The following is a 15,121-nucleotide window of genomic DNA, read 5'->3' as shown; positions in this document are numbered from 1 at the left end:
CCATTTCTTGAAGTGGGCCCACTCATTGAAGACATTCAATATATTTGCTCTCTTCGGGTGAATTTTGTGGTTAAGTCTATTTTTAGGGAGGCTAATTCAGTTGCTCATTCTCTAGCAAAGATGGTCGTGTCTTTGGCAAACAAGATGGTTTGGCCTATTTCCTCTCCTTGGCTCCTTGGTTTTTGTAATCGGGTTGTCTAGGTGGCGGTTTGCCCCTTTGTTTAATGAAATTTTCTCTTAAAAAAAAAAAAATAGACAAAAGGCTCTCGTAATGATATTATCTTCATCCACTACAATACCATAGAAACTTTACTTCCTTCTTGAAGAGATTCAACGGATGTTAGCCACATTCTCAGCTCTTCAATTCATTCATGTGCATCAAATAGAGAACTTTGTTGCTGATTCTATAGCAAAGCAAGCTGCACTTACACATAACTACTTTATTACATCCACACCCCCTCCATGTTTTCAGTGGCTTCTTCTTTTAGGTATATCAGGTTGTAATATATATATGCTGAAAAAATAAAATCATGAAAAGAGTTGATACCATATGACTTGAATGCTACACATGCATATGGGCATGCGTCCACATACATGAAAGTCCACTTCAGACTCGAAAAGAAAAGAAATCACAATCAATTAATGGCAATTGCAACTAAGGAAAAGTTGAATGAATCAAATTCTTAACACCAACCATCATAATGACAAGAATGAAAGAATCATCGACAAAACGTCACCAAATTAATTTGTAAATTAATTATGACATGTGAATTCCAAGAAAGTGATTAACAAGTTGGTTCTTAGTTGTTAGCTGGTACAATCAAACGCTGTATCAATTATTTTGTGCATAGATCTTTTCCAGCAAATTAGTATGCTAAACCTTGATATATATATATATATATATGTCCACATATTTTTATTTATTTATTTGATGAGGTTCATCCGGGCAGCTTACGCGCACCACAATTACACCCTCAAGGGAGATTTTATATATATATATATATATATAAATATGTCCACATAGTTCATTTCATTAAAATTATTTTCTTTGTGGATGTGCTTCTGGCGACGGCTTCCAGACCAATAAAGTTTAGAATTTAACATTTATCCCTTCACACCTTCTCGGTCCCTTCACATTTCTAACCATTGGACCCATGACCCAGTGCTTATGACTGACTTGATTATCAAGGAAAAAACTCTCTTCTTTGGGTTGATTTTTTTTTTCTTTGGGTAAAGTTCTTGGGGTTAATTTGAGCTAATGGTAAAAAATTAAGATAATTACTATTGGCCCCTTGTACACTTTGATTTTATTACTATTGTATCTCTTATACTTTTTAAAATTACCAATCAAACTTTTAACTTTGTCTACAATTACTATTGCCCCCTTACCGTTAAGTTTCGTTAGTTTACTGATGATGTGGCATTTTTATATTTTTTTCAAAAATTCCACAATATCCTTATACTTATCTCTTTACTTATTTACCCTTTTATCAAGTTAAGTAGTATCTATAATTAACTGTGGAGAAAAAAACCTATAATCTGTTTTATTCTAAAAAAAAAATCACCAAACAAAGAAAGAATGATTGAATAAAGCTCAAATAGATACGGAAGGAGAAAGAAAATCAAATTCAACTCAAATTGGAAATTGAATATCAACTCAAATATTTTCAAAATAAATGAAGTTTTAGTGAAGGTGGAGAACCAAATTGGATTTGGATTTTGCTCATTTATTTAATTCAAAATAAATGATGTTTAGTGAAAATGAGAAACAAATCGAATTTGGATTTTGCCTATTTCTTTTTAATTCAAAATAAATGAAGTTTAGTGAAGGTGAGATACTAAATCGAATTTGGATTTTGCCCATTTCTTTTTAATTCAAAATAAATGAAGCTTAGTGAAGGTGGGAAACCAAATCGGATTTGGATTTTACCCATTTCTTTAATTCAAAATAAATGAAGTTTAGTGAAGGTGGGAAACTAAATTGGATTTGGATTTTACCAATTTCTTTTTAATTCAAAATAAATGAAGCTCAGTGAAGGCGGGAAACCAAATTGGATTTGGATTTTGCTCATTTTTTTTTTTAATTCAAAATAAGTGAAGTTTAGTGAAGGTGGGAAATTAAATCCGATTTGGATTTTGCCAATTTCTTTTTAATTCAAAATTAATGAAGCTCAGTGAATGCGGGAAACCAAATCGGATTTGGATTTTGCCCATTTCTTTAATTCAAAATAAATGAAGTTTAGTTAAGGTGGAAAACCAAATTTGATTTGGACTTTGCCCATTTCATTAATTCAAAATAAATGAAGTTTAGGATAAAATTAACATTTAATATGGTTTTTATAAATAGGGTAATATCATCTTTTGTTTATTAATTTTAATGAAGGACAAATTAGACATTACACATTCAAACTTAACGACTACTTAACACCGTTATAAGGAAAGGGGGCAATAGTAATTTTGTAAAGAACATGATTTTATTACTAATAAAATCAAGGGTAATTTTTATCTAGACACCCTAAGGTTTGGTCCATGTCACTTTTAGTCCAGTTTAAGTTTTCTTTTGCATATGGCTCCCCTGTGGTTTTAAGAAATGATTAAATAAGGACAAGCTTGCCAGAAAAAGTAAGTTTAATATTTTTTATGACGAAAATACCCTTGTTTATTTATTTGTTTTAGTTTTTTTTTTTTAGTAAGTTTCTTTCTCTTATTCAATTTATCAGAACGAAAGTGGATATGCAAGGTGAAGGCGAAAGGTCAACATCTATTTCATTTAGCTCTTCATTTTTTTGGTATTGACATCTTAATTTTCAATCTTGGATTAGAGGTTTTAAATCTCCTCTTGAATCTGTCGTTCCAATTTGAAGCTCGGATCAATGGCAGCAGCAGTGTTTCGATCTCCATGAAAGAGAATATGTTTGAGAATTTCAAGACCAGGTTCTTAGCAAAGGGTTTGCAGGACTTTGAAACATAATCCTTCATTTGCTCTGAGCCGAAGCAACAAGAACACAGCAGCGAGGACAGAGATGAAAGCCGGGAGAAATCGTTGTCAGCTCCGCCACCTCTGCGTCGCTCCCCCACCAAAATAAACACTATTTTCTGAAACGCTATTTCATTAATCTGATTTCTGACCGACCCACCAAAACTAAACACTATTTTCTGAAACCCTATTTCATTAATCTGATTTCTCACCAACCCACCAAAACTAAACACTATTTTCAAGAACCCATTCCAGTCTCAATTTTAAATGGAAAACAGAGCAGTGGAGTATAAGAAAGAATAGGGCAGATGGAAAATTGACGAAGCAAAAGTCAAGTCAGTTTCATTCAATTAATGGATTGGTACACCTGCCCTTTTGCATTGCAGGAAAGATCTCTTTAAAGCTGCAAATTCATCTTTCTTCGTCTCGATTAAGCTTCCCTGATTTGTTAAACCCCTCTCTGTGATTCGCTTTGATAAGAGATTTTAGGTTTCTAGGCTGGAGGAAAGAGGAGGTGGAGATATCTCTTCTCTGCTTAGCTCACTTGTGTCATTTTTCAATTTCAGCAATTGTGCCGCTGCTGCTACCACTTTCTCTCTTTTTTCATCTGCATGCTTTTCCTCTTCTTCTCCGGCTGCTTGTCTTCGTCTCCTCTTCTCCTAGGTCTCTGTATAAACGTCTGCGGAAGCTCTCCCGGCTATCTTACCAATGGATTCGACCTTGTAGACTTGCATTTGTTTTGAGATATTGGAGAGGGTAGGGCTTCGAAGATTCAACCTGTATATTAACTTACAAGGAGAGGGAATTATTTGCTGAAGTTCCTTTTTTCTTTTAATTATTTTTTATTTTGGTAGATTGAATAAAATAAAAGAAGTTAAAAAACAAAAGAAAAAAATAAGGATATTTTCGTCACAAAAATTATTAAACTAATTATTCTGTTAAGTTCATCCTTATTTAATCCTTTCTTGAAACCACAGGGTAGCTATATGCAAAAGTAAATTTAAATTAGACTAAAAGTGACTTGGACCAAACCTCAGGGGGTCCAGATGAAAATTACCCTAAAATCAAACTACAGGAGAACAATAGTAATTATCCCTAAAAAGTTCCCTCTTTTATATGAGGATTTTCTCTTTTTTTGAAATTTAATTTTTAGAATTTATTGCATTCTTTTATTAATGGGTTCTAATTCTGACCATTGAACTACTGACTGCCATGTGAAGCAATTTTGGGTTGAACTTCAATGATGCATATTAAATGAGCAGCAATGTACTGTTGAGATCAAGATCAAATGTCTGCCACCCATTTTGATTTTTAACACCTTTGAAATGGACGGTCAAGATCAGAATCTCATCCGAGATTTGATCTTGACAGTCGACAACGGTTAATGCGCAGGGGTCAATTGCCAAAGAGAGAGAAAACTTGGAGCTTGTACGGTTTTACGCGTGGCCATCAAGGAGATCCACTAGCATTCTTTCCACACGTACGTTGTAATCTTTTCAAAAAGTCTTTTTTTTTTGGTAAGAGTCTTTTCAAAAAGTCGCCAGGCACTTTTTAGTCTTCTCGACAAATAGTTTCTTCTTTCTTTTCTAGTAGTCTTTACGAAAAGTCAAGACAAAATTGTTGGCACCTTTCAATCTTACGTTCTTTTCAATATTTTGACCCCCCCAAAAAACATATTCTAACTCCTCCTGTTAGTCTGTCATGTGAACCATGCGTATTTGGTAGGGTCCACAGTCTGGAAATTGCTTGGATTGTACAGCACCTGCAGTGTACGGTCAAGATCAAAATTTTAACTGAGATTTCGATCTCAACCGTCCATTTTTCAAGAGTGTATTATCACATTTTTTAAAAACAGACGGTTGATATTGAAATCTTGACCGTTCGCAGCACAGTGCTGCACAATGATTGCGCAGCACTGAAGTGGAACTCCCAAGTCTAGTCTTCCTTGAAGAAATTTTTTTTTTTCTTGTTCCAAGTAAAGGCACGAAGGGTTTTTTTTTGTTTTCCCAAGGAATCCGTATCTCCACATGAGCATGAGATTAGATACATAATTTCTCACCTCCCACATACAGGAGTGGTGGGTATTTTCTCAGTTCTTATCGCTCTGCAAGAAATCGATCTGCAACTCCTCCAGATCGAGAAGATTGAGGCGGAGAGGCTCGCCTGAGTAGTCTCTCCGCCTCCCCTATTCTTCTTCCGCCGCTCCGGTCTCCTTCTCTTCTTCCTGCTCCGGTCTCTGTTTCGTTATTCCTCTCCTCCAGCTCTCTCCCGCCTCTCTCTCTCTTCCAGTTCTCTCTCCCGTCTCTCCCTCTCCTCCAGCTCTTTCTCCCGTCTCTTCTTTCTGTGTTCTTTTTTTTTCTTTCTTTTCTCTCACCTCCTCCAGTTCTCTGTTATCTCTCCCGTCCTCTCTCCCGGCTTCTCTGTTCTCTCTCCCGTCTGTCTCTCCCGCCCTCTTTGTTCTCTCTTCCGTCCTCTCTGTTTCTCTCTCCCGTTTTCTCTGTTTCTCTCCCGAGTCGGCTCTGTTCTTTCTCACCCGCCGTCCACTCCGCCTGCCTTCCCTGCTCCTTTTTTCCGTCTCCGTCTCGCTTTCTCCGGTAATAACAGATCTAGGTTTTCCTTAAGATCTGCGTTTGCAGTACTTTGTTTTCCCTCTAGGTTTTTTTTTTCTTTTCTTTCATAACAGCTCCTTTGGTTACAGCGTCTCCTTGGTGCACACCGCAGAACAACTCCAGCCTTGGGAAAAAGTTTTTCTGCGTCGAGCTTGATAGGCGTATTGCTGGATGGGAGGCCCAACCCTTATCCGCACTTTTGCTGCTACCATCGCTACAACGGTAGGAGTTTTGGGTCCGCCCTTGAGACGTGTAATATGTCCCCCTATGAGGGTGTTATGTCCGCCTTTGAGGCGTGTATTTTGTCCTCCTATGAGGGTGTTATGTCCGCCCTTGAGGCGTGTAGCATGTCGCCCTTTGAGGGTGTTGGTGCTTTTTTGGTGCTCTTGTTCTAAGGGTTTTGTGGACATGATCCACTTTGGGCTTGCCCCAACCCTTACCCTGGCTGACCCTGTCCCATGTACGACAGTTTGGTCTTTTGCCGCTCCTTGGTTCGATTTGAACCTTGTGTATTCATGCAGGTGTGTTTGTATTTCTTTTAGTTCTCTAAATGAAGCGCAGTTTACCAAAAAAAAATACATAATTTCTCTGGGAAAGGCCGGTTCTGGTCAAATGGCCAATCACCATACAACTGAAACGTATTTCAGAAGCAACACCGTTTTTTGGGTGCAATCCTGAGACTATTAAGACATACTATTTTAGTGTTGTCAATAGGGAGGTGCTATGTCATTTCACCAAATAATATGACCGAACCACATGACAACACAAACCAAATACAAGCCAAAACCACAAAACCGAACCTGAACCAAGCCAATGACACCTTTACTGAAAGCATCTCCCATAGAAATATGTAAGTGGTTTGCAAACTGATGCAGCAATGGAAAGAAAATGTTGGATGCAAATTGACTTGGAACAGAAAGGGTAGAAAAAATGGGTTAACATTAGTTCTGGTATGTACCGAAAAAACGTGTGTTCTGGTTAGGTTACATGCACTACAATGTTTTCTTGCTGTACAACTTACTATAGTAATCTGAGGAAACTCAGGAGAAAGCACTAGAAAGAAAAGAGAAATCTGGACATTTGGTTTTGAAGCAGAAGGTTGCAATACTCTACCATCCAAGGTCCAGAAAGGAATTGCATAGAATCAGTCCTACCCTATAGAATTTTTGCATGAAGGGGCTGCACTCAAACCAGTGTCCTTCCTCTGGAAGAATGACCTTCCCCCAAAGTACCTAGAAGTACCCTATTTGATGTAGGCAATAGTACAACCATAATTCATTGGACTTTCTTGTTCAAACTTGGCAACACGTGGATGTTTGCCTAGTATCTGAAGTGTTTGCTCCTTAACAACCCCCGTACCCATGCCATGAATGACAAAGAGAACAGAAGAAGACCTACTTGCAGCAATAGCCATGTTAAGATGATGAGAAGCTTCCTCAACCTGTAATCCACGTAGATCCACTGTGTTTTTTGATGTTTGTACCACTGGCCCATAAGATAACTCCTGACCTTCGTTTGCCTCTGTGGTAGTCTCCTTGCGAATTCTATGAGGCTGAACCTAAAACATACAACACCAGACCCAGAGTCAAGCATCATCAACAATCAGAAGATTAGAAATTGAATTGCACAAAACCCATTGACAGACCCAGCAGCACTTGTTATTGCTATGAAGCCTGGTTAGGAGGTTATTCTCATGGTTATCTCAGTTAGTTATCACATGTACAGTGTCTGCTATGAGTATGGTCATCATCCATGTAGTGTCAGCGTTAGATGTTAGAGGTGAGTTATCATAAATCAAGACAGCATTAGATGGGAGACACGGAGTCCTGTTTGTTAGCCACCATCTTGTATTTATTAAACACAAAAGAAGGAATGGATCATGATCCTGCAACACTAAAATTTTCCTTCAGAGAAGAAGGTGGGAAGGTTCACCTCTTACTTGAACAAGATACAAAAACCCTATTCTAAATTTCTAATTACATATCAACTTTGTATTGCAGTTTGACTTGTTATCTTGATAAGTTTTCAGCCATGTTAAGGCAGCCATGATAAACCCACCCAAAAGAAGAAAAAAAAAAGAAGAAAAAAGATTCAGCCAACAACACGGAATAAAGTTGTTAAGCACCCCAGGCACAGAGGAGTTAAGAGGAGACACATCAAAGTCGGACTTATTGTCTTCTCGTTATCTTAAGAAGTTTCCAGCCCTATTAGGTAGCCATGATAAAGAACAGAAGGAAGATCCACAGAATAAAGTTATAAAGCACCCAGATACAGAGGATTTAAGAGGAGATCCAACAATGTAAAGAAGAACATTTTTCTGCAAGTCTGTTGATTCTGTACACATCATGTCTGGGGCTATAATAGTACTACTAAAGGAACCTGATGTTGCTGGACATGCATAGTCAGCAAACATTAGTAGATAGGAGAACAATCAAACTTGAACAAGAGGAGAACAGGTAGAAGAAAGGGAAGGGAATGCATAGTCATGCTGTTTTACCATGTACAAATGGAAAGTTAAAAAAAAATGCTTTGGTGGGGATCAATGTTAACATAAGTTAGAGTGAAGATATTATCAATTCAGTAACACAGACATGCATGCATCTCTGTGCACATCAATTTCTGAATAAAGAAAAAATACAAATTTTACTCAAAAGTAGAACTCTTTCACAAAGAATCCACAACATGTCAGACCATCCCACGCCATATTTAATAAATTGTATGCAGTTTCTTCAGTAACATGTTTATTGTGGACAATGGTAAGGTTGGCACAGAAAAATTATAGTAAAGTTACGTTTATGCTGATATTTGTATGAACTATGAAGACTGCAGAGTCATAATTATGTGGGAATTTTCATCATGAAATAAATTTCATTGGAGGAGTAAGAAATAAGATCATGATGTACTGAAACAGAGACACCATCCAGGAGGGTCCACAAAATTCTTCTCAACCTTTTGTCAACATAACATGCATGGTTTGGGGTCACCGAGGATATTTTCCAGTTTGATAGTTGACAAATTGTAAGGAATTTACTGTGAAACAAAATTTTTAAAAATGTGGAATAAAGGTGGTGGCTTTCTCAATCTTTCGTCAACATAATATGCATGGGTTGGGGTCAGCAAGGATATTCTCTACTTCAATAGAAGAACAAACTGCCAGTAGATGAGCTCTTATGGTGAAACAGGATTAACGGTAGTTATTCATGATCTCACATACAAATCTATCTGGTCTTTTTCATGTTTGGATCAGCTAAACCAATCCACAGGTGGACAGATCAGGGTCGAGGCAATAGAAAACATATCTTTTGAGCAAGATTAGGTTTGTGACTCTCCAAAACAACCAATACCCAGCTCCACACAAACTCAATAAAACCTGACTGATGGAAACCTCCAGTTAGGTTCATCCAATCAGACAAGGGTCTCACCTGGTCTCACCCTGAATATCTTAACACACACAGACAGGACATTCATTTCCCTCTTAAAAATAATGAAGAAAAAAATGTTGTACATAAAAGAAACATTTGTTCTTCCAGAGATTTCAGGACACAAACCTGCCTTTTACGGCGTGCTGAGCTAGTGGGTTGCGTAATTGGAGCTTTAATATTACTTTGCTTCACACGGACCTTCATTTTTCCATATTGGACCAGGATGGTCCCATCATCTCCAGGTACTTCAACTACTGTGGCCAACTTATCTCCTAATCCCACCACATGAACTTTTTCTCCAATTTCTGGTATATAAGAACTATCCATTTCTCGGACGGCAAAATCATTATTTTCACAATGAGATTCAACAATGGATGCGATAGCAGCTTCTGACTTCCTTAATAATATTTTAAACTGACCAGGACTTGCACTTCTGAGGTGGTTCTCAAAGTTCTGGACCACGGCATCCATCTGAGATTTTGCACTCTTCACATCATGTCTAACTTGCTTTGTTTCCTTCGCTTTTAGAGCTGCCAGACGTCGATCAAGATCTTCAGCCTCACCTTGGATCTTCAAATTTAAAAAAGAAAAGAAATAAAGGTCATAATTAGTAAATGCATAGTAGGAGCTAAGTGTAGAACTTAGCTTCAAACTAAAAGCAGTAAGAAGGAACCCAAAAACTTGACAATGAAAGAGGGAAAGTTCAAGTTGTAATAACATTATAACAATGGAGCAGGATAAAAGAGTCCCCACACAACTAGGTTGGGGCTTGTGTGGAGTACTGTGTTTTCACAGGTCTGGATAATGGATGAGATATTGTTTAAGTTTTCAGACCCAAAGGCCAGTCTGGTTCAATCCTTAATATAAAGTCTGACCAAATGAAGCTCTTCAAACCTTCTTAAATGATCCAAACAGGCTTATATAACAAAAATCAGGAATCCTTGGTTCTTCATGGTATTACTTGTATGTGCAAGACGCAGTAGAAGAATTGGGGGAGGGGTCATTCAAGCACAAGCAACGCTCAAATCCACAAGGTAGAAAAATTGAATGGCTTGCAAGATGTAAGATACAAGCACCCAAAGAGACCTCATATAATAGGTCATAGAACAATTTGTATGACAGAAGTATCAAAAGAATTTCAAGATGAAGATCCAAGCACCCAAAGAAGCCTTATATAATAGGTTGTAACTGTTGAATGACAACTTGAACTCGCAAATGCGACCATACTTCAAAATTCAAAAATGGCGCTAAAAAATTCAAACACACTCCCACCCCCTGAATGTCCTTGAAAACAAAACAAAACATGGAATAATTCCTTAGTAGAACTGTGCTCCACCCATTGACCTGTAGATCTCTGTTTCTGAAATCTGAAAACATGTTATAACAGCGATTCTGCTAACTGTGGGCAATGTTATGCCATTCGGAAGTTAGCCCACTGAAAACTAGTATTTTATCCCAGACTCAGTATATCCTGCTGCCAGTCCAGGGAGTGCAAGAACTCTTTCAACATTTGCTCCACATCCGTGGAGTTGAAACCTGACCTGAATTTTTGAAACCCCACATGGAATCACAAGGATTCAGCCAACTGCATCATTCTGAAGAGTTTGAATCTATGGAGTTAATAGCTTTAGACAGAATATAATGGCCAACCTGTTGGGAGAAGGGGAAAATAGATGGGAAAGGGGGGAAATTGAAGGGAAAGGAGGAAAACTACCCTTGTTAAAGTAGCAACTACAGGGCAAGGGGAAAAGGGATCACACAAGCATACACTTTCAAATAAACTCAACCTTCTATTGTCAATTCATTCTAGCAATTGCTATATTACTACCAAATATATTAGAGGGAATAAAAAGTCCCAACTGGGACTATAACAGCTTGAAATAAAGTAGCAACTCAACCCCGACTCTAAGTCTCTCTCATGAAGGAAACCAAACAATTAAAAGACTGAAAATAAAATACTGAAAATAAAATACTGAAAGAACTAATTCCAACCCTTGTTGGACCAAAAACTCTTCAACCAGTTCTTGTTGGGTTTTGGCTTTCAAAGTCTAGCTTGCTGGTCCAACCAATCAAGTGCATAAAAATGACTAAATCATTTTGTCTTTTTTACTCCATGATTTCTCCTATTTTTAGTCACAAGATTTATTTTTCCAAGTTACTCTCTGAAGTTTTTTAGATTTTATTCGGGCCTTAAAAGTTAGATTGATTTATTATCAACTGAGAGTACACTCCAGTGAGCAGTAGCTAGCTCGATCTCAACTAGCCTCAGTTTAGCAAGTGTAATAAAGTTATGGACCTGTGCACAGTAAAACTTGTTGATATGCATCGTTCTTGCACTTTAGCTCAAATTTTTAGGCTAAGTGATTGTAACAATGTATCAGAACAGAGAGGGCATTGAATCCCTAGGAAATACTGGGGTTTCCCTGACACATTCTCCCTTTTATGTCATGTGATGATGTCTCTACTTGAGTGTGTGTCACGTGCAAGCTGGCCATGTGTATACAGATCTGCAAGTGAGTGAAGGTGTTAATACACAATGTTATTGCCATTACTTGCAGCTCAGGCTTTTAGGATAAGTGGATGTAACAAAACTAACAGGGTTCCTCTGTGCTTATCTTAGCTCTGGATATTCTTTTTGAATAGTTCGCTGCATGTATTCCAAGTAACATGCTTATTTGTTGCATCAAATTAGTTATATCTCTGACCACGTAAAGTCAAAAGTTTCATTTAGAATAGAATCTAGTGTTATGATTAAGGAAACTCATCTCAGTCTGACGTGCAACTAAGCTAATGAGGAAACGGGAAATGCAATGAACATGTTAATGTTTGAAATGTCCAATTTGATTCAGAAAACATGGATTAAATTCCATAAATTTGCTTCATTGATTTCGGAAGCTTAAAATGGAAAGCCGCAGTGGTTGACTCTTTTAGAGGGGGAAAATTACAGATATGATGAAACTCGTTTTGATGCCCCTCTCAGCTTTAACACATGGCATGCTATAAAAACCAACTACAAGCCAAAGTGGTATAAAAAAATATTAAAAGGCAGAAAAAAAAATCCATTCCCAAAGAATAGTTTCCAAATAATACCTCATTATAAAGCTCCATAATTTCCGAATGCAAGGATGCAGCTCTCCTTGCCTGAGCTTCCAACATGCTCTTGTCCTTTACTAGTGACTCATAAAGTGAAGCTTTTCGCTCTGTTTGGTTGTTTGGTTTAAGTCTTTCCATCCACTCTTGTGCACGATCAAGCACTTTTTTATCAAAGCCAATTGATTCTGCAATAGTCAAAGCATTTGAATCACCTTTACTTCCCCAGAGAATGCGATAGGTAGGCTTCAGAGTCTCCAAACAAAATTCCATTGCAGCATTCTCAAACCGAGAATCCTTCTCTTTCAAAGAACTTAAATCTGCATAATGAGTAGTCACCATAGCTAAGTTGACCCGATCTTTGAGATGCTGCAAGATGCTGACAGAAAGAGCCACACCTTCTGAAGGATCAGTGCCGCTCCCAATTTCATCAATGAGAACAAGCGATTGATTGGAGGTCACTTCAAGTATTTTACAGATACATGAGATGTGACCACTGAAGGTGGAGAGATTTTGCTCCAACGACTTCAATCCAAAAACAAGAGTTTCAGAATAAAATCAAACAGCTTCACCAGAACATACTTAAGAAACTTTTGTCTCCATAAACAAGAAAAAGTACTACCTGGTGATCCCCGATATCTGCCAGAACAAGATCGAACCAAGGAAGCCTTGGGAAGTTCTTGGCAGGCAAATACATACCAGCCTTGGACATTAGGGAAGCCAATCCCAGAGTCTTCATTGAAGCAGTTTTACCTCCGGTATTAGGTCCTGAGATCACAACCACTTTAGTTGTATGCTTGACCTTGAAATCTATGGGAACTGGAAAGTCAGATCCACCTTGTGACAAACTTCCAGAATCCATTGCTTTGTTGCCCCTACCTAACGCAACAGAACTCCCGGATTCTAACAATGGGTCAGTGGACAAACTTCCTAGGGAGGATTTGAGAAGCAATGGATGCTGAATACCTTCAATATCAATGGATAAAGAATTCTCAGTTTCATTAGGTAAGGATCCATTGCCGCACTCAGGACCAAAAATTGGGCAGACCCCATTTATCCATTGAGCATAAGCAGCTCTAGCAAAAGCAAGATCCAATTCTAGAAGTCTCTCTAACAAATATGTAATCTTTTTTTCACTTTCTGCTATCTCAGATGTAAGCAAGCTAAGAATTAATAACTTCTCATCCTCCTCAGATCTTGAAAGCTTTACTTCCATGTTGTTCAACTCCACCGCATCACTTGGCTCCATAAAGTATGTTGCTCCGGAGCTGCTGACATCCAGAACTACACCACCTGGTAGCAGATATTTGTATGAGGCCCTAACCCCAACGCACATCCTTGACCGACGCTTGGTAATCAATGGGCTGTCAACACCTCCAGCCTGGAAAATCTTAGTGGATACTTCCTTCAATAAAGATTCTAGGTTTTCCATGTTCCTCTTCCTTTCTAACCTAATGATTTCCAGATCTTCACTAGCCCGATCAAGGATCAATGAAAGATTACAATCAACACAGAAGCCTATTTTTTGCTCTAAATCTGTCACAAAATCGCAATTCTCAAGTATTTCCAGCAGTGGTGAGTACCTGCTCATTTCAAAATATGGTGAAATCCTAAGTAAGTACTCCATAGAACTACGTTAACCACAGAAATCCATACATCCAATTTGATAAGTTTACAGCTATAGCAAAAGGGGGCACTAAAGAAAGCATTTGAATCAATACCTATCTACAGAACCATCGTCTAATGAACACTCTTTCAACTTCATATACAGCTCCCTTGCAGACCTTAGAGTCTTCTTGACCGCACACAATTCGTTAATTGTCCTCAGTCGTCGCAAGACAGAAGAACTTACAATTTCCGATATGTCATCGATTCCCGAAAAGTCTAATGGCTGAGGAAGGAGCAGCGCAGCGGTGGTCTGATTCAATAGCTTCTGGCTTTCTTCCCGGTTACGACCAATGGGTAGATCCCCGTTTCGAGCAAGGGTGAGACCCATACTCGTAGAAGTGAAATTAGATACTTGTTCGCAGACGGATTGCCATTCTAGAGTTTTCTCCGTTTCCCTCTGAAGTTCCTCTCTGAGCTTAACCTTTGTAGTTTCATAAGCGTTGAAGGTTGTAGCGCAGCTCCTTATGGATCCTCGAACGACTGTGTGTAAGAAAATTGGAGGTCTTTTATTGATTGAAATGAAAGAGTTGTAGACTTCCATTGTTAATCAGAAAACACAAAACCTAAATTTAAATTCTTCGTTATATTACCGCTTTCTAGTTATCCCCTTCCATCCCATCTTATCCGTTAGACACCCCACTAGGCTCTCTGTCTTCACTCTTCAAATTAAAAATAAAAAAATAGAATAAAATAAAATTCACTTCCTCAAGCCAGAAAATGACCAATATGGTCTTACGTTATTGAAAAATGACCATTAGGTCCTGCTTTTGAAAAATACCGTTTTGGAATTTGGCGGCAGTTTAAGAACAGTCGGAGCGTCGAACCATGCGATGAATCCCAACTTCCTGCTTGCTGATTTGTCTACATCTCATTGGTTGATTTGTATCTCTTTCACCTATACATTTCTATGAAACTGATACTCTGCTCTATACTCTACCAGAAAAAGAAAGAAAAAAAAAAAGAAAGACAACTGATCCTCTACTTCGATCTGAGTAGAATCAGATTCGCTACACTGGAGTTGCAAATGCAGGTGTATAGAAATAGACGGAGCAGAGATTGATGAATCGGTCTGTTGCAGCAGCTGGAAGAGTTGCAGAAGGACACTTAGACGTGACACCAATGAAGCCAATCAGTTTGTGAGATCAGAGTATGGGAAGTAGTTGTGTCTTCCAAAGTAGAAAATGGATTATCCTTATCCTTAACAGCAGTGAAGTGGTTGGAATTTTATCTTTTTTGCCAAAGTAATTTTTTTGTCAAATGTGTGAATCATATTCTGGATTTCCTGATCTTCAGATGGATCCAGGTCGTAAAAAATGAGGAGACATGGGAGTAGATTTTCTGAACTGCATGGTCAT

At 38.1% G+C, this 15,121-nt stretch overlaps 1 protein-coding gene across 1 annotated transcript; it reads right to left on the bottom strand.

The window, feature by feature from the left end:
• Positions 1–6,030: 6,030 nt before the first annotated feature.
• Positions 6,031–14,397, bottom strand: LOC149004664 (DNA mismatch repair protein MutS, type 2). The gene is made up of 5 exons (XM_089168931.1): positions 13,820–14,397; positions 12,721–13,681; positions 12,099–12,623; positions 9,135–9,578; positions 6,031–7,144 (listed from the first exon to the last, which is right to left on the bottom strand). Exons 1-5 carry the CDS (start codon positions 14,305–14,307, stop codon positions 6,830–6,832), a joined length of 2,733 nt encoding a protein of 910 aa, XP_089025057.1. The 5' UTR covers positions 14,308–14,397; the 3' UTR covers positions 6,031–6,829.
• Between the last annotated feature and the right edge of the window lie 724 nt (positions 14,398–15,121).

This window comes from Hakea prostrata, chromosome 9, assembly GCF_041222555.1.
Source record: "Hakea prostrata isolate BN-2017 chromosome 9, UWA_Hpros_2, whole genome shotgun sequence".
Taxonomy (NCBI): domain Eukaryota; kingdom Viridiplantae; phylum Streptophyta; class Magnoliopsida; order Proteales; family Proteaceae; genus Hakea; species Hakea prostrata.
The sequence above is the reverse complement of the archived record's forward strand: the minus strand, read 5'-3'. Positions and strand labels throughout refer to the sequence as shown.

Coding starts and splice junctions, on each gene's coding strand:
- LOC149004664 (XM_089168931.1), bottom strand. CDS start 14,307: ATGGAAGTCTACAACTCTTTCATTTCAATCAATAAAAGACCTCCAATT. Junction 13,682..13,819: donor GACGATGGTTCTGTAGATAG/GTATTGATTCAA, acceptor TGAAATGAGCAG/GTACTCACCACTGCTGGAAA. Junction 7,145..9,134: donor CAGCACGCCGTAAAAGGCAG/GTTTGTGTCCTG, acceptor TGTATGTTTTAG/GTTCAGCCTCATAGAATTCG.